Below are 21,045 nucleotides of genomic sequence, written 5' to 3' on the forward strand. Positions count from 1 at the left end.
GGTCTACACTTCCTTGTTTCTTATCTGACCTTTGCCAAAAATCCTGTCTCTATCTAGTTCTATTGATTTTAATGTTGTCTAGGTTAATCTCTGTGTTCCATTACAAGGGCTATTTCAAGGTTACTGCTCTACTGATAGGCTACAAGGAAGTGACTGAAGGAGATTATCCTACCCAGTAAAGGTTATGTCCTCCCAGCCTCGCTGCTTGCCTTCCCTGGGACTGCCCTGTGTCGGTGGATCTCCAGGGGTATAGGCTTTGGTGCTTTCCCTGGTGGGCAGACCCCTGGGGATGTGGGCCCGACAAGTCCCAAATTTATTGCCAACAGTCTTAGTCCAAGTTCTTCATAAGTAGTACATGGTATTTCTGTAACACTAGGGGGATTTACTGATTTATTCTCTTAGCCCTGTTAATCCCTAACCTGGGGACACAACCTTTCTCGGGGAAGTGGTGCTGTTTAAAACACATAGCGCTAAGAGGGGGAGCAAACTTATGTCATATACGCCAGGTCCCTTGAAACATAAGCTGTGCAAATGTTTCTTCCCTGCAGCGACTGTGTCAAGCAGCAAGAGTGGACCGGCTTCCAGCAAATTCCCCCATTTTTATTTTTTAAATGACAGCGGTGTAAATCAGTGGCCACCTCTCGGATTGGGTTGTTTAAGAAAAGGAAGAAGACTTGTTTGTGATTTTGCTAACAGGTCAGTCCGAGGCTTAACCCTATATCGGCTCCCCACACTAGTGAATATAGAAAGAATGATGGAAATAGATAATCACCATTTGGCAAACACCATAGTACTTACTGTCAGAAAGTGTCATTGACAGATGCTGCCCTTGGAGCTGGCAGAGAGCAGCTGGCACTGCCCCTGGGTGGAGCTCACTTCCTCTGCATGAAAGAATTTGCACACGTGCTGCCCAGCTGTCTGCCACTTGGGCTCCTATGCAGTTATCTCCACAGCAGGGCAGAGAAGGGGAGTCATGAAGGAAAATCTCGGGGTGTGCGGTTGGCCGGTGCTGCTAATGGGCTGGTCAGGATTGGGGTGGATCTGTGGAGGGCAGGATGACTGACTAGAGAGCAGGGGGGTGACCTGGGCCTACCTGGCCAGGCTCAGCCCTTCCTGGAACTCCCTGCCCCTAATACTAACCCTGAAACCTTGACTGACTTCCCCTGACTGGAACCTGCCCAGTTTTAGGAAAAAGGCCCAGCCCTTGCTGGGAAGATGCCTCAGTGAGTTTCAGGGAAACGTGGTTGCAAAGGCTCTGCACTCCCCCCAACAACCTGCCCTGTCTACCGAGGAGTAGGTGTGTTTGATGAGCCCTGGCTGCGAATTCAGTTCCACAGGAAACAGATGGGTTGACATTTCAAAAGAGGATGAGACCAGTGGAACAGAAAAATAAATAATGACGTTCATGGAATAAAATTGATACCCATGAGTCCATACTGATAGAAATGAATGAAGAAATAAATAGGGAGAAAGGTCACCCTTTTCTTAGAGTAAAATTATCCTATATAATAAAAGGATAATATGCAAATTGACCCTAACAGCAGAATGACTGGGAATGACTGGTCACTATGACACACACTGATCACCAGGGGGCAGACGCTCAATGCAGGCGATGCCCCCTGGTGGTCAGTGCGCTCCCACAGGGAGAGCTCTGCTTAGCCACAAGCCAGGCCGACAGCTGCCAGCACAGCGGTGGTGGCGGGAGACTCTACCACCTCCTCAGCAGTGCTAAGGATGTCCGACTGCAGCTTAGGCCTGCTCCCCGCTGGCAAGTGGACATCCCCCGAGGGCTGCCAGGCTGCCAGAGGAATGTCTGACCGCCAGCTTAGGTCTGATCTCCCAGGGAGCGGGCCTAAGCCAGCAGGTGGATATCCCCCGAGGAGTCCCAGACTGTGAGAGGGCACAGACTGGGCTGAGGGACCCCCCCAAGTGCACAAATTTTTGTGCACTGGGCCTCTAGTAATTAATAAATATAGAAAGAATGAAGGAAATAGAGAATCACCATTTGGCAAATACTGCAGTACTAATTGTCAGAAAGTGTCATCAACAGATGCTAAAGTTAGTGGGCGAAAGTATGTTAAGGAGCAGGATATTTGTGTAGTTTCCAATTACCTCCCCACAAGATGCTTAGTAATTACAAATGAATAAATAGTAATTTCACTGTGGAAAATCCTGGCATGCACCACTTTACCAAGTGGTCAAAGTTAACATCGTCACTCCTGAGACACTGAAATCGTGTACCTTCATATGACCCCCTGAGAAGGACACAATGTCACTTCCATGGTGGGCCTGCCTGAGTGCATGTCCTCCATCTAATTATGAAGAGGCATCAGACCAAAATTCAGGGTCACTCTACAGCTCTCTTCGAAACTGTCTGGGTGATGAGAGACGAAGCAAGACTGAGGAACTGTCATGGAATGGAGAGATTAAGGAGATGTAGCCACCAAATGCAATGTGAGATTCTGCTTTAGACCCTGGACCAAAGAAAGGACATAAGTAGGACAGTTAAAAATTTCAAGCCCCAGTTAAATATTTTACCTTTTGTTCTCCCTGCGTGATCTACAATAATAATCTGCTTCATGTTGATATTTACTGCTGTGTTGCTAACAATTATCTAAAAGAGAAGTTGGTGTGCTTCACTGGATTGGAAAAAGTTTAGCTAAATCAGAAAGCAGGTCTAATTAAGCAAGTTTATCTATACATATAAAGCTCTTGCTGGTGCCAGTCACAGGCGTGTTTTGATCTGTCATTGTCGATTGTGAATTTGGTTGACACTTCTATTATAGAGAAAGGGCGAAAAGCAATATTAAAATATTTCTTCTAATTAATTTCCTTTCCATGTGCATGAATTCATGCACCGGGCCACTAGTGTTGAAATAAAAAAGTTAAAAAGGGGGGTAAGGATATGAGGAAAGAGCCCAGGTTCTAGAACTTGGCCGTTTCCCATGGTGGAACCAGGACTCTGTGACTTTTGTTGGGCAGCTCCCTGGACCTTATTCTTCCTATTGGTATCTGGCGTTTGGACTGGAGACTGAGAGGCCCTCCCACTTGGAAGGTCCCTCCTCACCATCCCAGGTTTGGCCTCCACTCTATGTGGCCTGTGGGTCTAGGTCAGGGGTGGGCAAACTTTTTGACTCGAGGGCCACAATGGGTTCTTAAACTGGACCGGAGGGCCGGAACAAAAGCATGGATGGAGTGTTTGTGTGAACTAATACAAATTCAAAGTAAACATCATTACATAAAAGGGTATGGTCTTTTTTTTTTTTTTTTTTTAGTTTTATTCATTTCAAACGGGCCGGATCCTGCTCGCGGGCCGTAGTTTGCCCACGGCTGGTCTAGGTCCTTGTGCACCTCTCTGGGAACAGGCACTTTCATCATGCCTGTCTGAGGAAGGCAGAGAAAGGGAGTCAAGAAGGAAACACTCAGTGTGTGAGGTTGGCTGGTGTGCAGCGGGGCCGGTCAGGATTGGGGTGGATCTGTGAAGGGCAGGATGACTGACTGGAGAGCAGTGGGGTGCCCTGGGCCTACCTGGCCAGGCTCATTCCTGGAACTCCCTGCTTTTGGAATGCCCTAATCCTAACTCTAACCCTAACCCTAACCCTGGAGCCTTGACTGACTTCCTCTGACTGGAACCTGCCACTCAAATTCAAACTCTGGTGGGGAGTCTCATGAGCAAGATGGACCAGGGTGTCAGCTTCCCTAAAGACAAAGATGCCAGCAAGGGAGAGACGGGGGAAGGTGCTGCCATATTTGAATCTCCTTTCCATATGATACAGGACACCAAGCCAGGGTTTTGTGTGTGTTTTTTTAAAAATATATTTTATTGATTTTTCTACAGAGAAGAAGGGAGAGGGATAGAGAGTTAAAAACATCGATCAGCTGCCTCCTGCACACTCCCTACTGGGGATGTGCCCGCAACCAAGGTACATGCCCTTGACTGGAATTGAACCTGGGACCCTTGAGTCCGCAGGCTGACGCTCTATCCACTGAGCCAAACCGGTTAGGGCCCAAGCCACGGTTTTTATTCAGGAATCGCTTATCGAGCTGCTAGTTCTATCCAAGACTTTGAAGGACAGATAGAATCTGGGCAGGAAGTAACTCTGCAGAAAGGGCGAGCCTAGTGGATAAAACAGCAATCCCGGAGGGGGAAGGATGCCAGCTATGACAATTCTACACAATATCCAGTTGGTGTCCACGGTTTCTCAAGCACAGTGACGCTTGCCATGTGGCTGAGGGAAGAGCTACACCTTGTAGGGCATCCTGCCCTGGGAGGAAGGATAGTTCTGGAGGAAGCCCTGACCGGACCCTCTGCATCTGTTCTTCTGTGACAATGCACCACAGACAAGCCCCCTGTGGTGGCAGGAGGCACTCCCAGGAATACAAACTCTGTGTGTGTGTGTGTGTGTGTGTGTGTGTGTGTGTGTGTGTGTGTGTGTGTGTGTGTGTGTGTATACGTGCACACACACAGGAGGAGGGTAAGGACAAACACATGAGCTCACACTGGTCAGGCCCACACAGCACCAGGGCCTCTAGGATCAGACATCCTGTTAGACATCAGCTAGTGGACAGCTGCACAGTTGCAGCTGAGACCAAAGCCCTGAAGATCAGCATACAGGGAGAAGGCACCGCTCACTCCAGCCTCTTGGTCCCCCAAAACCCACTGCTAAGCCGGCACTGGGATGAGCCTTGAGTTGAGCAGACAGGTCACTCGGGGCCTGTTTAACCCAGAGATCCCTCTCACAGGCCATGGCTCCTCCATCCCTTGTGCCCAGTTTGGAAACTGCTGGGGATCTTCCAAAGAGGTGTGGTTGGAGTCACATTTTTTCCCAAAATAATTAGACTGTTTTTGCGGGGGGGGGGGGGGGAGGTAGGGAGGAGCGACACGGGGCGGGCAGCAGGGGTGGATACTCCTTCCTGGGGCAGGGTGGTGGCCCGTCATCTGAGCTTGACTTGTTTTCAGTGAGAACAGTTCAGGCTGTGTGGTGAGGTGGGGCTCAGGATGTGTAAAGGAGGACGTATAAAGGATGTTGCCCAGAGAGGGGAAGAGCTTGGGAAGAGGAACACTCCCTCTGCGCTTCCCTGAGGAAGGACACGGCACTGCGGCTCTCCTGTGCACTGCGTGTGCATCCCCAGGCAGGTGGGTCTGGCTCTGGTACGCTATGGCCCCTTTCAGAGCGGGGTGGGCCCTGCCCAGGAATCAGAGAGGGACTGGATCCAGTGGCCTGGTGCTTGGGGGAATGTGTGGGGGAGGGAGGTGCTGATGGGTCACTGTGGAGCTTTCTCTTTAGAGTGTCGTCTGGGGAGTGTCGTCTGCTGGCCCCTTCCTTGGTTGGCTCCAGTTCTGAGAATCCACTTTGTAGATTCTGAAAATCCCTGATAGTTGGCTAGGGGGCTTCAGGCACTTCCCTTCCTCTCTGGGCCTCAGTTTCCCCAGCTGTACTATGATGGGGGCGGATGATGGTCTTGAAGGGTCCCTCCCTCCCAGGGCGGAGGTTCCCCAGCTCTGTTTTCTTTTACACACGTCCACACTCGCTCCTTGTGCTCCCCATCCTCTCATGACCGTCCCCTCCAAGTTCTCAGCCCTTCCTTTTGCCCCAAACAGTCCCAGGATTCCCCCTTATCCATCCCGTACAGAGCCAAGTGTCATTTTAGGGCCTGGAGAGAACCAATAGTTATGGCCCATGCACTCATTTAATTATAAAGGCTCACCAAAGGAGGCATTTTATAGGTGAGAAAACTAAGGCTCAGAGAGGCTAAGTAATTTTCCCAGGGTTACTCAGCCATTTAAGACGTGGACCAATCTGTCCTTCCATGCTGTCCCATGCTGAGTGGACCACCCTCCCTGGGGGTGTTGGTTGTGTTTCATTTTGTTTTTTGTTTTTTTTTTTGGTTGTGTTTCATTTTGAACCAGCATAATGCTGAAATACACATCCAAGGAGCTCTAGTGGTAGAATTTCAGGCAATAGTGACAGCAAAAAAAAAAAAAAAAAAAAAAAGAAAAGAAAAGAAAAAAAAGCAAAAACAGTTGGGGAAAGATAAGAAAATGTTTCTTCTACTGCAGCAGCTCCCTGAACAGTCGGGCTCTAAAACTGCTTAGGTTTCATTAACTGAAATAAGCTTTGGGAGGAGGGGTTGCCTGTGATTTATCAACGTCACAAACATTTCCTGATAGGAACCAGGAAAACAGGGAGCAATGTGGGGTCCCAGGGAGCACGGGGAACAGGCGGGGCTCACATCTCCCAGGGAGCGGGAGACGCCATGTCAATCAGGAGGAGTTGGGGCAGGGCCACCCTGCTGGAGACCGGACAAGGCCACTGTCTTCCAGCTAGACTCTGTGATTCTACAAATCTGGGGAGGTTGGTGCAGCAGAAAACCGATGAGATATACCGAAACGTTCCCAAGGTTATTCCGGAATGGGGGGAGAGGGAGTGTAAGATTATGGGGCATATTTTTTTCTTGTATTTGCATATTTTATAATGAGCCTATATTACTATTGTAATCAGGAAAGATACATGGTAAAAAGGAAAGAGAGAAAGAGAGTGTGGGGTCAGTGGTCCAGGACTCAGTCAGTGGTCAGGGTTAGAGTCAGCTCTGCTAGCTTGCAGCGTACCCCCCCTCCTCACCCCTGCTTCTTGTGAAACCAGGGAGGTGACCCCGTGCAGCCTCTTCACAAAGGAGCAGGAAGACTTTCGAGGATTGGAATATAAGAGCCTCAGGAGGTACTGAGCCCCAGGTAAATGCCAGGACTGGGTACTGCTGTTTTCATTGTGTTTTTTACATCGTATTGAATCCAAATGCAGCAATTCCCATGGTGGACCATGCAGAGGGCCGCTGGCCTCCTGAGAGTCTGACGAGAGAGAGCTCAGCTCCCAGGGTGTGGGTCAGGACTCCGACTCTGGAGCCGATGGCAGGGACTTGCTAGCTAGTCTTGACGTCCACTTGCTGTGTGTCTTGGGCAAATTACTCCCCCTCTCTGAGCCTCATTTCTTCATTTGCAAAATAGGAATAATAATAGCCATGCTTGTCCCATAAGGTTGTTGGGAGCAGTAAGTGCGTTAATATAGAGAGAGCCTGGCTGAGGGGACCATGGCCGGCCTGCTATCTTCTTTGCGAGGTAATGTAACTTGAGTGTAAGAGCATGGACTCTGCCTTCCAGTTCCTGGCTCTGCTACTCACTTGCTCTGTGACATTGGGCCAGTTCCCTACCCTCTCTGTGCCTGTGTGCTCAGCTGTAAAACTGAGCTAATAATAGTACTTAACTTCCAAAAGGTAAGTGAGAGGCTAGGTGAGTCAATATCCAGCGTCCCACACAGGATTCCATGGTGTTAGCTGTTATAATAATTGTATCAGACTTAATCCTCATGAAATCCCCAGCCGTGTTTATTTTATGGATGAGAAAACAGGCTCCTGGAAGTCAAGGGCTCCAGGGTGGAAGTCTGACTTTGTCTCAGGGCAGCAGGGTTAACAGAGTTGGGGGTTGGAGGGGGGGGGGGTACTCAGCTCTGCCCCCAGGCGGCCATTCATGAGCTCTCTCCCTGCGGGTCATTCCCGGGCTCTGGACTCCTTCCTTCATGTCTTCCTCCTGTGGCTGTTGTGTCCTCTTTCCTGTTTTTCTATTCCCATACCATCAGCCTGAGCGATAGCATCCTGGTCTCCGATCACTTCTCCATCTCTAGTCCCCATCCTTCACCCCTATTTTTGAATGAGCATCCCAGACTCCGGGCCTGATTTCAAATCCCAGCTCTGCTACTTACTAGCTGTGTGGCCTTGGGGAAGTTCCTTAGCCTCTCTGCAACCCAGTTTCCTCCCATGTAAAGTAGAGGTGATAGCAGTACCTGCCTCCAAGTGGTTTTGCCAGGGTGAAATGAAGTGGTGCACGTGGTCAGGTTCTGAGAACACAGCCTGGCCCACAGGAAGTGCCGTGAAAGTGGTGGGTATTACCGTTGTTGTTTGTTGTTGTTGCTGTGGACACAGTAGAATTTAATAGCTGCTGTTTTCCCAATCCCAGAAGGAGATCCCAGTTCCCCCAGAGGCAGGTGTTCTGCCACGTGCCCCAACCCCAGAGCGCTTTCCGCAGCCAGAACCGGTGGTCAGGGTGTGAGTTACTTCTCAACTCCTGACTCACCTTGGTTAGCCGCAGCGGGGCGGGGCATGCAGGGTGGCAATGCCAGGGTTACGGGCAGGGGGTGCCCATGCCAAGCGTAGCCAGGAGGTGTCTAGTTGGACCTCCATTCTACCCCAGTCCTTCTGAAGCAGCGAGGGGAGCCTCAGGGGTGTTGGGATGGCCACCGGGCACATTCCGTGACACTGGTCCGGGCAGGCGGCTGAACATGACTCAAGTGGAAATAGTGGGGCCTGTGGGCGGGTCACGCTACATGGTCACGGGCTCCCAAGCTGTGAGGGCAGAGTTGGCTCGGGCCGAGAGAACAGCTTTCAGAAGGTTTTTGGCTCAGCTGTGTCCAGGGTGTGAGTGGGGGAGGCAGAGAGCCAGGTAAGGGAAAATGAGGCAAGAGAAGGGTGGGAGTTAGGTGATGGTGCTCATTAATGCCAGCCCCTGGGCAAATGCCAGTCTGTCACAGGAGGCAGGGGATCCTGCTTCCAGGAGGTGGATTTTGAGGCTGACAGGTGACCTGTGAGTGCTGGGCTGGGGAGAGTGGTGGGGGCGGGGGGGGGGTCTGGCGGGGACGGGGGGAGGGGGAGGAGGCTGGGGCAGGGCTTGCACTGGGTCAGTGGTCCCCACAGGCTTCTGGGAAGGGAGGGTTTAGGTTACATTTGAAAGGATAAGAGTTTTAAATTGTAAGGAAGCCAGCAAAAATGACTGTCCACTGAAGTGATCTCCAGTGTTTTTCTTGGTTTTATATTTTGAAAGCTGGCATGGCCTCTTGGGGTTACGTCCGATGCTGTTTATTTGTTCACTGGTCTCATGCACTGTGGCCAGCACGCTCAGCGTGGGTGTCTGTGACGGAGAGGAGACCTATACGTGACCCTGTCCTCAAGAGCTCTTGACTCAGGCAGTGGCAGCTGTGGCACAGATGTGGAAGGTGGAAGAGGGAAGAGGTGGGAGACACAGGCAGGGAGGCAGACAGCGAGACAGTCAGGGTTTGGTCAGGCTCCACGGGGTCCTGAGAAGGGTTGTGCCAGTAAAGGTTTAACGATCAGCTCCCTTGTGGTGGTGGGGTAGGGGGCACATGCAAGAGAGTGGGCAGCTCCTCTTGTCTACTTGCCATGATGTAGACATTCCCACCAGGACCAATTTCCAGCTACCAGCTTCAGTGAGTGCAGATGGGTTAACTCCGTGACTGTGTGTGGAATGCCTCCCGGACGCCACCGAGCTGGCTCCAGGTCGCGACTGACTATGAATCTTCTCTGCCACTCATTGCTGAGGCCAGAAGTCCCACGGCCAGAGGCTCATCCCTCAAATCCAAGTTTGGTCCGTGTGGAAAGGGGAGCTGGGGAGAAAGAGCCACAGGATCTACTTGTGTCCTTCGGGTCATCCAATCCTGGCTCCGTCATCTACTGATGCAAAGCCGTGGACAACTGGGCTTCACCTCTCCAAGCCTCAAGCTTCCTCATCTGGAAAATGGGGGGCATAATAGTACCGCTTCCCAGAACTCTGGTGAGGATTACCTGAGGAGCTGCAGGGGAGGAGCTCAGCTAGCACGGCCGCCTTCCTGTCCACGTGGATGGAGCACCGTCCTCTCGCTCATCGCCTCACCTGAGGCTCCTCTGAGAGGCCTTGAGGTCCTCAGGAGACCTGCTCTCCAGCCAGGGATCCTTGCTACGTCAGAGCTGGAGCCAGCCCAGCCGCAGCCTCAGGAGGTCACCAAGAGGATGACATAATTGCCCCGGAGATAAGCTATGGTTTGCCTCTGTGCCCTTGGCTTCACTGCAGGGGAAGCTCGGCTGACCTTGTCCTTGCTATCCTCTTTTTTTTTTTAATATATTTCATTGATTTTTTACAGAGAGGAAGGGAGAGGCAGAGAGGCAGAAACATCGATCAGTCACCTCCTGCACACCCCCTACTGGGGATGTGCCCTCAACCAAGGTACATGCCCTTGACCGGAATCGAACCTGGGACCTTTCAGTCCGCAGGCCAATGCTCGATGCTGGATGCACTGAGCCAAACCAGTCCGGGCGCTCTCCTCTCTTTAAAAGCCTCCCCCTCTCGCTGTGTAGAGTTCTCTGGATTCCCCTCAAGTCCCACGACAGAGCTTCATTCGGGATTGCCTTCCTACCCGCTAAGTCATACGAGGATGTGAATAACTGACGCCCCCATTCGTTCCTCTTCAGGTGCTGCTGGATAAACGGAATGAATTCAGGCAACAAGGAAACGTGAACGCAAAAGGGGGAGAACCAGAACAGGGCTAGAGGGACAGTTAGGGGTGGGGCAACAGAGACCCGAAGAGCAGCCAGGAGCCTGGGGTTCATGGCTCAGTCCAGCCCCTGACTGCTCATTGTATGCTTTGCACAAGTTGCTCCCTTCCTTTGAGCCTCAGTTTCCCCACCTATAAGTTGAAGGAGGTGGACAGGGTGCACTCTTACTCCCTCAGGCTGAGATTCGGAGGGCACCAAAGGTCACAGGAAGTATATCACCTACTGCCACTGCACCAAAACCCACAAAATCAGTGGCTTGAAACAGCACAAAATTATCATTCTCATGTTCTGGAGGTCAAAAGTCTAAAATGGGGCAACAAAGAGAAAGAAAAAAGAAAAAATAATAATAAAATGGGTCAACAGGGCCATGTTCCTCGGAGGCCCCGGGGACAGACTGTGCGCTGCCTCTTCCAGCTTCCAGGGAGCGCCTGCCCTCATTCTAACTGCATCCCTCTCACTTCTGTTTCCCTTGTCACCTCTTCTCTGACTCAGCGCTCCTGCCTCCTGATGCGGACCCTGTGATTACCCTGGATAACCGAGGACCCTCTCCCCATCTCAAGGTCCTTAACTTAATCACCTCTGGGAAACCCCTTTTGCTGTAGAAGGTGACATAGTCACAGGTTGCTGTCGTGTAAGACTCCCTCCACGTTCTGTGTGGAGTAGGGTTCGGTATCTGAAAGAGGAGCCGCACAACAAATGAGAGAAAAAGACACGAGATAATTTTGCAATATTGGGGGACCAGGCGGCAAGTCCCGAAGGACATCCTCCCATGCTCAGGCTGCTCCAATCTTTTATTGATCTGGAGTGCACCCATAGCATAGCCCTAGGCAGGTGACCCCCTGCAACAGGCAGACTAGCCCATCAGCAAGGATTTACATAATAATAAATGGGGGGGTAGTTTCAGCTACCACTGTCTGGACAAACAGAGGTTTGCTCCGCCCTTTGCTAGGGCTTCAAAGGCACCCAGCCTTGGGGGGGGGGGGAGGGGTGGTTCTCTGTCTACGCTTATCAGATAGTGAAGGCAATGAATGGACTCCGGCAGGTTGCAGGGGTCAGGAGGTGGGTATCGTTGGGAGGCCGTTACATGCTGACCATAGGGAGGCTGTGTTTTGCAAGGAGGCTCAGTGAAGCCTTGGGGACAGGAATGGTGGAGTCTACAGAGGCCAGACCAGCCAATAAAGGGCAATGTTCTGGGCAACCGAGCCCTCCTGAGCCCAGACCCCACCTCTCTCAGGTGGCTCCGTTCGGTAAGCTGGGCAGGTCAGGTGGTTGGGACCAGGGATGCAGCTCAGCCAGGGCCTTCCTTCGAGGTTGTGAGAAGGATGCTTTGCTTCTGGGGTAAATGGTGCTGACAGTTCCTTCTAGGAGGGCCTTACAGGGCTGCCCCAGTGGGTGTGGAGGTGCCTGGCCGTTTCCCATGTGCACCTGGGGCGGGTGGTTGCTGCTGTTGATGAAAGTGGTGGGAGGGGCTGGCTGGTGGCCTCAGGGATCAAAAGGACCTGGAAAGACTCCCAGAGTGAACGATGAGGAGGCCGAGAGGAAAGGGAACAGGGTGTTCTAAGTGGTGTGGGCCAGCCGAGGGCCTGCTCATCCTGACATCTGGCTTTGATTAAAGCCGTCGTCAGATTTGGTTGTTTGTTAAAGCAAAAGTCAAGGACTCGGAGAAACCATGACAGGCTCAAGTCCAGTGATGATAGAGCAGAACTGCTGGTGTTTAGTTAGTGACACCTCCTGACTGACGAATTCCAATCAGGCCACAGTGTAGAAGAGCACCTCCTCCTCCCAACCCCACAGCTCACAGACTCCCCACGCCAGCCACGTGCTGGGGGGGGGTGGTGCTTGCTGCTGCCCAGGGAAGGGAGAGAAACATCTGTTTCAAGATTCTACCTGGAAAAATAAAATAGACAAAACTTATATTAGAAAGGACTGGGGGAAATGTTTACAACATCTGTGTGAAAAGCTAAAATTCTTACAACATAAAACCTTTTATAAATGAGAACCCCACCCATTAAAACAATAACTCATTCACCGAAGAAGTAAAGCTGGCATTGAACACATGAAAAAGTCCAATCTCCTTTGAATCAAAGAGTAAACACTCATATGCAGAGGAACAGGTAGGGGTGGCTGCTGTTCCTCTCCTTGTGGCCCGTGGTGATGGGCAGCCTCCAGGCCCCACTCTGGTGGCTGTGCCGAGTTGCCTGTTTGGGCCCCATCCCCCTCCTTAACTCCTTCCTCTCTCCCTCCCAAACCCTCTCCCCACGGTGAACAGCCCAGCGCATTGGACATGATGTTTCTGCTCTGGAGCACACAACAAGATGGAACCTAGTCTTGCTTCATGACAGACTGGCATCACTGCTTCGTGTGAGTCTCTCTTTTAATAACACCATTAAACTTGGGGAACCGCCATCCCCAGAGAGAACTTGACCATGCCTCTGGCTTCCTCTGCCCAGGCAGCTGCCAGTCATTCTCTGACTTTCCCTTTCATCTCTTTGAACTCATATGTGTATAGTGCATTTGTATTAATTTTATTAAAAGACTATCACATATATTTGTATGGGACTTGGAGGTAGAGGACATATTCCAAAGGCAGCAGAGTGGTGGTGAGGGTGTGAGGAAGGAATCTGGATATCTCCCACGTTTCAGTCTTAGGTGGCTGAGTGGTTGGTTGTGCCATTCAGTTAGGTAGACACAGGAGAGGAGAAGAAGCTGGTGGGAAGGTGATGGACTCAGTTCTGGGTGAAGCAATGATTTAAACTAATATTTACTGAGTAAATATTAGTACTCTTCGTAGGGCTTGAAGTGCTTCACACGAATTATCATATTTAAGCCTCAAAAGAACCCCATAAGTAGGCACTATTCATTATGATCATTTTAAAGATGAGGAGATTGAGGGATGGAAAAGTTTAGTAGTTTCTATCAACATGATGGATCACTCCTTTCTGCTACCAACCTGAAAATACTGGATAAAATATATTAAAATATTAAATATAAAAGAAAATATTGATATAAAGCTATACTTATAAATAAAATGCTGTAAATAAAAGCAAAGGGACACTCTCAGGCGATGGAAGTAAAGAAGGCTCAAAGCCAGAGTGGGCACACTAGACTTTTATAGATAAAACAAGCCCACTGAAGAGAAGCTCTCATTCAAAAAATATATACTAGCCCCACGAAGAAGAATAATGATAAGCCACACACGAGGAAGAGTACGGAGACAGAATCAGTAGATGAATTGGTAGCCCCTAAATAAGAAAGAAAAATCAGAAAGACAGTACCAGTCTTTTTAAATGACAAGGGAGAAAATAAAGAAGAGGACCATAAGAAGTGAATTCCTACGCAAGGTGACATCACTATTGAGGGTAGAATCGGGCTCCCACCCTTAGGCTCATACTTGCTCGGCTGCAGGCACTGATGTAGACATGAAGGGTCCATTGGGTATCCCAGAGCAGTAGAAACTGGGTTTGAAGTGAGGGAGGGATTGCCTAGCTTCATCTTATTTCTCCCGCACTGCTCTCTGGTCTGCAGCGCTCCAGGAGGGGATGTCTCCTCCCAACATGGCCACCTCCCCTCAGCCACTCACCACCAAGGTCGCCAGTTCCGAGAACAGCAGCGCCTTCTACGACTACGAGTACTACTTGGACCAAGCGGCCTTCATGCCCTGCATGAAGGACGAGGTGCTGGCCTTTGCCAAAGTCTTCCTGCCGGTCTTCTACAGCCTGGTCTTTGTGCTGGGCCTGAGCGGGAACCTCCTGCTCCTAGTGGTCTTGCTCCGGTACGTGCCTCGCCGGAGGATGACTGAGGTCTACCTGCTGAACCTGGCCATCTCCAACCTCCTGTTTGTGGTGACCCTGCCCTTCTGGATCACCACCGTGGCCTGGCATTGGGTCTTCGGGAATTTCTTGTGCAAGATGGTGAGCGCTCTCTATACCATCAACCTCTACAGTGGCATCTTCTTCATTAGCTGCATGAGCCTGGACAAGTACCTGCAGATCGTCCACGCTCAGCCCCACCACGGGCTGAGGACCCGGGCCAAGCGCTGGCTCCTGGCTGTCATCGTGTGGGCGGTGGCCTTGGCTGTCTCCATCCCTGACATGGTCTTTGTGCGGATCCATGAAAACCACGAGGGTGTGTGGAACTGCCATGCGGATTTCGGGGGGCATGGGACCGTCTGGAAGCTCGTACTCCGCTTCCAGCAGAACATCCTGGGGTTTATCCTTCCACTCTTCGCCATGATCTTCTTCTACTCCCGAATCGGCTCCGCCCTGGTCAGGCTGAGGCCCCCAGGCCAGGGCCGGGCTCTAAAGGTAACCGTCTCCCTCGTGGTGGCCTTCTTTGTGCTGTGGTTCCCGTACAACCTCATCCTGTTCCTGCACTCGCTCATGGACCTGAGAGTCTTTGGGGACTGCGAAACCAGCAACTACCTGGATTATGCGCTGCAGGTCACAGAGAGCATCGCCTTCCTTCACTGCTGCTTCACACCCATCCTCTACGCCTTCTCCATCCGCTGCTTCTGCCAGTACCTAAAGGCTTTCTTGGCCGAGTTGTTTGGACGGCGCCAGGGACCATGCCCTGCCCAGGCCCCACTGTCCAGCTGTTGTGAGAGTAGCGGCCTCACTGTCCAAGAAGAAATGACCAGCATGAATGACCTTGAGGAGGGGCAGGCTGAGGACTCCCCCAACAAGGGGGCTGTCGGGGGAAATAAAGCCTCAGCGGCCACGCCACAGTCCGGTGAGAGCGGAGGGGACCCAGCTCAGCTGGGCATCCACCCAGCGTCTTCTCTCCAAGGGCCCCCGTGACCACGCTGCTCAGCCCAGAGCTCAGTTCTCAACCCTCAGCAGCACCCGCTCACTCCTTCCAGGACATCATACTCCCTGATCTGCTGCAGTGGTTGCCCAACTGACCTCGGTCTGCACCCGGCAGCCAGAGTGATTGCAACACCTTCGGCCTTCACTGCCATCTCCCTCCCAGAAGCCTGCGGCCTCCCACTCACCAGGCCGCTCCTGGCCCTCTCATTCAGCTGGGGAAATCCCGGTGGTGTTTTGTTTAATGCTGCAGCCTTGGTGGTGGCTCCGGAGCCTGGCAATCCGGAGATGCAGCACCTGGGGACCTGCCTACAGGGAAAGGCAGGCGCCGCTCAATCCAGGAGCAAGGCTGCCCCCCCCCCACCCTGGGAAGTGTGGCGAGGGCATTCACGGCAGTTACTACCTAGGAAAACACCTCTTTTCTTCCCGGGGTGCCTGGAATTCCACCAGTGGCACATCATCCCCCACTGGCTTTGTTATAAGCTTTCCTCACAGAATACACATCGCGGGCTTTTCTCTGAGGGAGAGAAAAACTGGTGCAGAAATGAGAGCTGCTGGGTCAGGACAGGTCTCAGTCTTCCTACTGCCTCAAGCCTCTGCAAGGCAAGTGGGGGGGGGGGTGGCCCTTGGAGAGGGTGTCTCCAGCAGTCCCCATGGGGGGGGTGGGGGGGGGCAGCCAGCAGTGGGCATTGGCCTGTAAGTGCACTCTCTAATTCTGGGAACTCACGGCTTCCTGGGAGGCCTGTTGTTACATGGACATCCTTTGCTGGGGGATGGGAGTCTTGTATTTACTTCATACCTGACCACCGAGGCTTCCCTCGGTCCCAGCCTACCCTCAGACAGGTCACAGGATCCATGAAGTTCGCTCTCAATTGAGACTCTTGGCCCTGACTCAGTGGACTGTAGCCTCAGCCCTTCCCCAGCCTGTCCACAGGCCAGGCTCCTGGCCTGTGGTCCTTTGGGGAGGGGCGGGCAGAAGATGGGATGCAGCATCCAGGTCTGGGCAGGGACAAGGAGGTATGTGAAGGCCCTGCCACTTTGCTCCATTCCGCACCTGCTCTGGCACCAGGCCTGGCTATGTGGGCAGGTTGTTGGGGAGCTCCCTCCCCATGGTCAGCCCCCAGCCTCCCAGCCCCGTCCACCCTCTCCTGTGCTCCCTACTAACACTGTATGCTGCTGGCCCCTCATGGAACAGGATGGAACCAGTCAAAGCTCGGTCAGGCTCCAGGTAGGTCATCATTTGGGGCAGCTAGACCCAGAGAATGCCAGCCCTGACCCAGAGCTGGTGGGGACAGACTCCTGTTAGTCTAGTGTCTGGGCAAAACTCAGGGCAGAACAGGCACCCTCAACAGGAAGGAAGAGGCCAGTCGGGTGAGGGGGAGGAGTAGCAGAGAGAAGCCCCACTGGGCAGTCCTTGCAGGGGGTCCATGCTGCTGGGGCCTCCTTCCTCCAGGACCCTACACCAGTTTCCACAATCACAGCCCCAGCCAGGCCCTGCCATCAGCCAGCTGCAGCTCTGGCAGCATCCCCTCCCCGTCTCCCAGCCCTGGTAAGCATGGCAACAGGAACTGTCTCTAGTTCATATGCCAGAAGGCTGAGTGAGGGCACAGAGGGAAGGAAGTGATTTGAGGAAGTGAAGTACATTAGCCGAGACTGGAAGTCAGGTGTCTATAATTTAATCCACAGCTGGGGAATTGGGGGGTCAGAAATGAGGAACATGATACCAAGCCCCATGGGCTCCAGTGTGGGGAGGGGACAGGAGGAAGAATCCCGGACAGACAGCAAGGACACATAACAGATGTGCTGCGATGCAAACAGTACTTGGGGAGCCCCAGTAGCTGGAGGCCTGAGGATGGGATGGGGCCAGACCTAAGAAGGCTTCCAGGAGCAGCCGGCTCTGGGGTTGGCAGGACAAGCAAGCAGCTGTGCTTTCTAGACCGAGAGAGTTCTACCAGGGAAAGCTGGCGAAGTTGAATTGCACTGGATGGACAATTTGGGGACCAACTGGGGCAAAACTTAAATATCAGGTGTGTGACGGGAATGGGGCACCAGAAAATAAAATAGTGACAACTAGAGATGCTTTTAGAAAAAGGTCTCTGGCAGCAGAGTGAGCAGAGGGCCCGGCAGGCCGGGCGTGGAGAGAAATGCTTGAATCACTCCTACACGGAGGCAGCATTTCTCTACAGGCTGTGCCCTGTCTGGTGGCCACTACCCACGCGAGGCTGTGGAGCACTTGGAATGGGGCCGGCTTGAACTGAGACGTGCTGGAAGGGTGAAAAGTGCACACCAGATTTTTGAACATACAATATACCGATGATGTTTTATAGCAGGGGTCCTCGAACTACGGCCCGCGGGCCACATGCGGCCCGCCGAAAACATTTATCCGGCCCACCCAGTGTTTTTGCCACCGCTGCCTGTCCTGCTTAGCAGACTCGTCCCGGGCCCGCAGTGCGCATGTGTGGAATGTCTGAGGGACAGTGAACTGGCCCCCTGTTTAAAAAGTTTGAGAACCTCTGTTTTATAGCATTGTACCCCTGAAACCTATATATTTTATTAACCAATGTCACCCCAATAAATTCATTTTTTAAAAAAAGCACATACCAGAAAAAAAAGTACATACCAGATATGGAAGACAATACCAAAAAAGAAATCTAAAAGTATTCTTTATATTGATTACATGTTGAAATGCTAATATTTTGGATATATGGGGGTAAGTTCAATATATTATAAAAACAAATTTTACTTGCCTTTATTTTTTATTTATTTAAATTCTTTATTGTTTAAAGTATTACATGCGTCTCCTTTTTCCCCCATTGACCTCTTCCCGGCCGCTCCCACCCCCAGCACATGCCCTCACCCCCCTACTGTCTGTGTCCATTGGTTATGCTCAGATGCATACATACAAGTCCATTGGTTGATCTCTCACCCCCTCACCCCCTGCTTCTTTTCTTTATAAAATATATATGTCAACTAGGAAATTAAAAATTACACATGTGGCTTGCCTCGTATTGGTATTGGACAACACGGTTCTAGAATACGACTTCCAGAAGACATGGAATAGTATTGAGGGGGAAAATTAAGGAGGGGGGAGTGGAGGTCACATTGGCAAGATGCTGAGCTCCTCGTGGGGACCAGCTTCTATCCCGCAGGACTGGTGGAGGCCTGTGTTATCTCCCAATCCCTTCCTCTGGACTTCCTGTGACAGGGGGGCCTGCAGAACCCACTGAAGGGGCTTTAGAGAGAGTGGTAAGCCTGTGAGGTGACTAGAAGGAGACAAGAGAGCAAGGAGGACCACCAGGACAGAGGTAGGGGTGCCACAGAGCCGCAGGGAGCAGTCGTCGGCGGGGGGTCTTGGCTGCAGAGGGGCGAGAGGAGGCGAAGACCCCCCCCAGGGAACCCCTCTGGCCAGGCTGGCGGCCCCCTTGGCAGAGCTCACTCAGGGGACCGCAGGCGGTACCGGAAGCGCACGTCGTGGCTGGGCTGCGTGGTGCCGAAGCCCCAGCGCTGGGGGTCCACGGGCGGCACAGGCGCGTCGGGGTCCACCAGCTCCAGGTCGAAGTGTGTGATCATGAGCAGGACAAAGAGCTTCATCTCGCTCAGGGCCAAGAACCTGCCGGGACACATGGAGACGCCCGAGCCCCAGGGCATGGTGTAGTGGTGGATCTTCTTGCCTGCTTTGTAGAAGTCCACCTTGCGGCTGCCGTCGGGGTTGAGGAAGCGGTCGTACTTGAAGGCGGCGGGCTCGGGGTGGATGTCAGGGTCCATGTGCACGGAGAGGTAAGGAAAGAGGGCCACTATGTCTCCGCTGCGGAGCCGGTACTCCTCCCCACTGGCCATCGTCAGGACGTGGTCATCGTGCACCACCCTGAGCAGGGTGGGCGCTGCCCCCAGCCGCAGGGTCTCCTCCATCACGCTGTCCAGCACGGGGGTGCGTTGCAGGGCACTGACGTCGAAGGTGAAAGACTGCCCGGCCTCCCCCAGGACCTGGGCAGCCTCCTTTCTCAGAGCCTGCATGGCTTCTGGGTGCTTCAGGAGGAACAGGAGGGCCCAGAAAGAGGTGGGCCCCGTGTTCCCCTGGGAGGCCCACAGCATCATGAAGTTGAACTTGTCCTGCATGGCCGGGGCTACCCCCTGCTCCCTCAGGAACTGCAGCATGTAGGCTATCCAGTTGCTGACGCCATCCTTCTCGAGGTTTTCTTTCACAGAGAGGGTCTTGTGGAAGAGGCGCTGGAGCCGGCCCACTTCCAGCCACTCCCGGGGCCCCAGCAAGGAGTAGACAAACCTGGGGAACAGGCGATCGAACTTACGGAACTGCGTGAACAACTCCTCCGCCTGGAGCAGGTCCTGCTCCGTGTCCTTGGTGTAGCCGAACAAGCTCAGGTACCCAGCCTTGAACAAGACGTTGTAGCAGAAGTGAAAGAGGCCATCCTCGCGCCAGCGGCTGGCCTCCGGGCGCGGGCCCGCGGGGCCCAGGATAACCAAGGACAGGCTGTCCCGCATGGTCTTGTTGAGATCCTCCAAGCCGTGGCCCATGAGGTGCTTGGTGCTGGCTGAGTGGATCATCCGATGGTCGCCCGGCACGGACTGGTACCCGAACACCTTGAGCACCAGTTTTTCCGCATACTCCACGAAGTCTAGTTTTCTCTTCACATCCTTGAGGATGGGGCCGAAGGAGAGGGGGTCCATGACAAAGGTGAAGTACTGGCCCCCCAGCTGCACGGTGAACACATCCCCGTGCTTGGCCCGCATCTGCTTCAGGAATTCAGGCATATTCTTCCGGAAAGCCATGGCATGGCCCAGCCAGGGCACAGAGCCCTTGTCCAGAGGGGGCTCCTGGGGCCTGCGCTGCCGGAGAAGCCCCACCAGGCACAGGTACCCGACGACGACCACCAACAGGGCTCCCAGCACCGGACCCCAGGGCACCATGGCTGTGCTCTTGCAGGTTAAACTCTGGACAGACTGTCCAGAGAGCTGTTGGGAGGCCTTGACAAGCTGGGGGTGAAAAGGTCTGCCCACACGGACCTTGCCCTACCAGCTGCAAGTTATAATAAATAACCCTGGTGAGACAGTATGTGGAAGTGAAATTAGCACTTGCTAGGGCCTGGTCATGTGGGGGGAGGAGGAGGTGGGACCAGGAGGAAGCCTGTAACTTAGGGTCACAGCCCCTTACCAGCTCCAGCACCTCCTCTACAAAGCCTTCCTGCCTCTGCTCTCACCTCCATGATCTACTGACCACTCACCCCTTTATTTACTCGCGTGAAGTAATTCATTCATTTGCTATCTCATTCATCAGAAACATACTAAGCAATAACTAAGTTTCACATCCACCCCTTCCTTATTTGTCTTCCGTCTCTGAGCCTCTGGCCTGGGGGCCTGGCCCTGGCCCAACTGGTTTGCATACCTGTCTAGCAAGGATACACTGGAAATCTTGAGAAATTATGAAATGTCAGAGATGATAGGGCCTCTGTGAAGTGTCAGGTCAGGTCCCTGCCAGCAGGCCCCAGAAGGTAAAGGCTGTGCCATTCATCTGGTGGTCGCCTGGTATGGACTGGTGTCCATACCAGTCAAAGAGCTCAGCCCATTGTTGCGAAAGGTGAAGTTCAGACTCAATCCAACCACTTCTGATCACCCCGAATGACTCTAATTTCTTAATGACCTGCAAACAGGGACTCTGTCTCCTCAGATAACCACAGGATTTCCACATGCCCTCAGGAGCTGGGAACATCTCCACTCTTCCTCCATGAAGTCCTCTCTGACTGCCTAGGGCACAGCAGGAACTCAGCACCATTAACTCTCTCCAGCCTTAGAATCCATTTGGCAAATTGTGGGCCAACTCCAATGAGCTGAACTTAGTCCTCCAGTTTTTAAT

At 52.7% G+C, this 21,045-nt stretch overlaps 2 protein-coding genes across 3 annotated transcripts; one reads left to right on the forward strand and one right to left on the reverse strand.

Annotated features, from left to right (window-relative positions):
• The first annotated feature begins 6,010 nt into the window (after window positions 1–6,010).
• Window positions 6,011–18,172, forward strand: ACKR2 (atypical chemokine receptor 2). Of its 2 annotated transcripts, XM_059664531.1 has the most exons (4): window positions 6,011–6,733; window positions 12,649–12,735; window positions 13,900–17,508; window positions 17,701–18,172. In XM_059664531.1, exon 3 carries the CDS (start codon window positions 13,914–13,916, stop codon window positions 15,168–15,170), a length of 1,257 nt encoding a protein of 418 aa, XP_059520514.1. In that variant the 5' UTR covers window positions 6,011–6,733; window positions 12,649–12,735; window positions 13,900–13,913; the 3' UTR covers window positions 15,171–17,508; window positions 17,701–18,172. The 2 variants fall into 2 exon arrangements, with proteins under 2 accessions (XP_059520514.1, XP_059520513.1); XM_059664530.1 differs by lacking the exon at window positions 12,649–12,735.
• Window positions 17,783–20,308, reverse strand: LOC132215759 (5-beta-cholestane-3-alpha,7-alpha-diol 12-alpha-hydroxylase). The gene has a single exon (XM_059664528.1). The coding sequence runs from the start codon at window positions 20,100–20,102 to the stop codon at window positions 18,609–18,611; it is 1,494 nt and encodes a 497-aa protein (XP_059520511.1). The 5' UTR covers window positions 20,103–20,308; the 3' UTR covers window positions 17,783–18,608.
• Window positions 20,309–21,045: the final 737 nt, after the last annotated feature.

The sequence above is a fragment of the Myotis daubentonii genome, chromosome 14, assembly GCF_963259705.1.
Source record: "Myotis daubentonii chromosome 14, mMyoDau2.1, whole genome shotgun sequence".
NCBI classification, from domain to species: Eukaryota; Metazoa; Chordata; class Mammalia; order Chiroptera; family Vespertilionidae; genus Myotis; species Myotis daubentonii.

What these genes read in the sequence shown, in the direction of transcription:
- ACKR2 (XM_059664531.1), top strand. Translation starts at nt 13,914, where the DNA reads ATGTCTCCTCCCAACATGGCCACCTCCCCTCAGCCACTCACCACCAAG.
- LOC132215759 (XM_059664528.1), bottom strand. Translation starts at nt 20,102, where the DNA reads ATGGTGCCCTGGGGTCCGGTGCTGGGAGCCCTGTTGGTGGTCGTCGTC.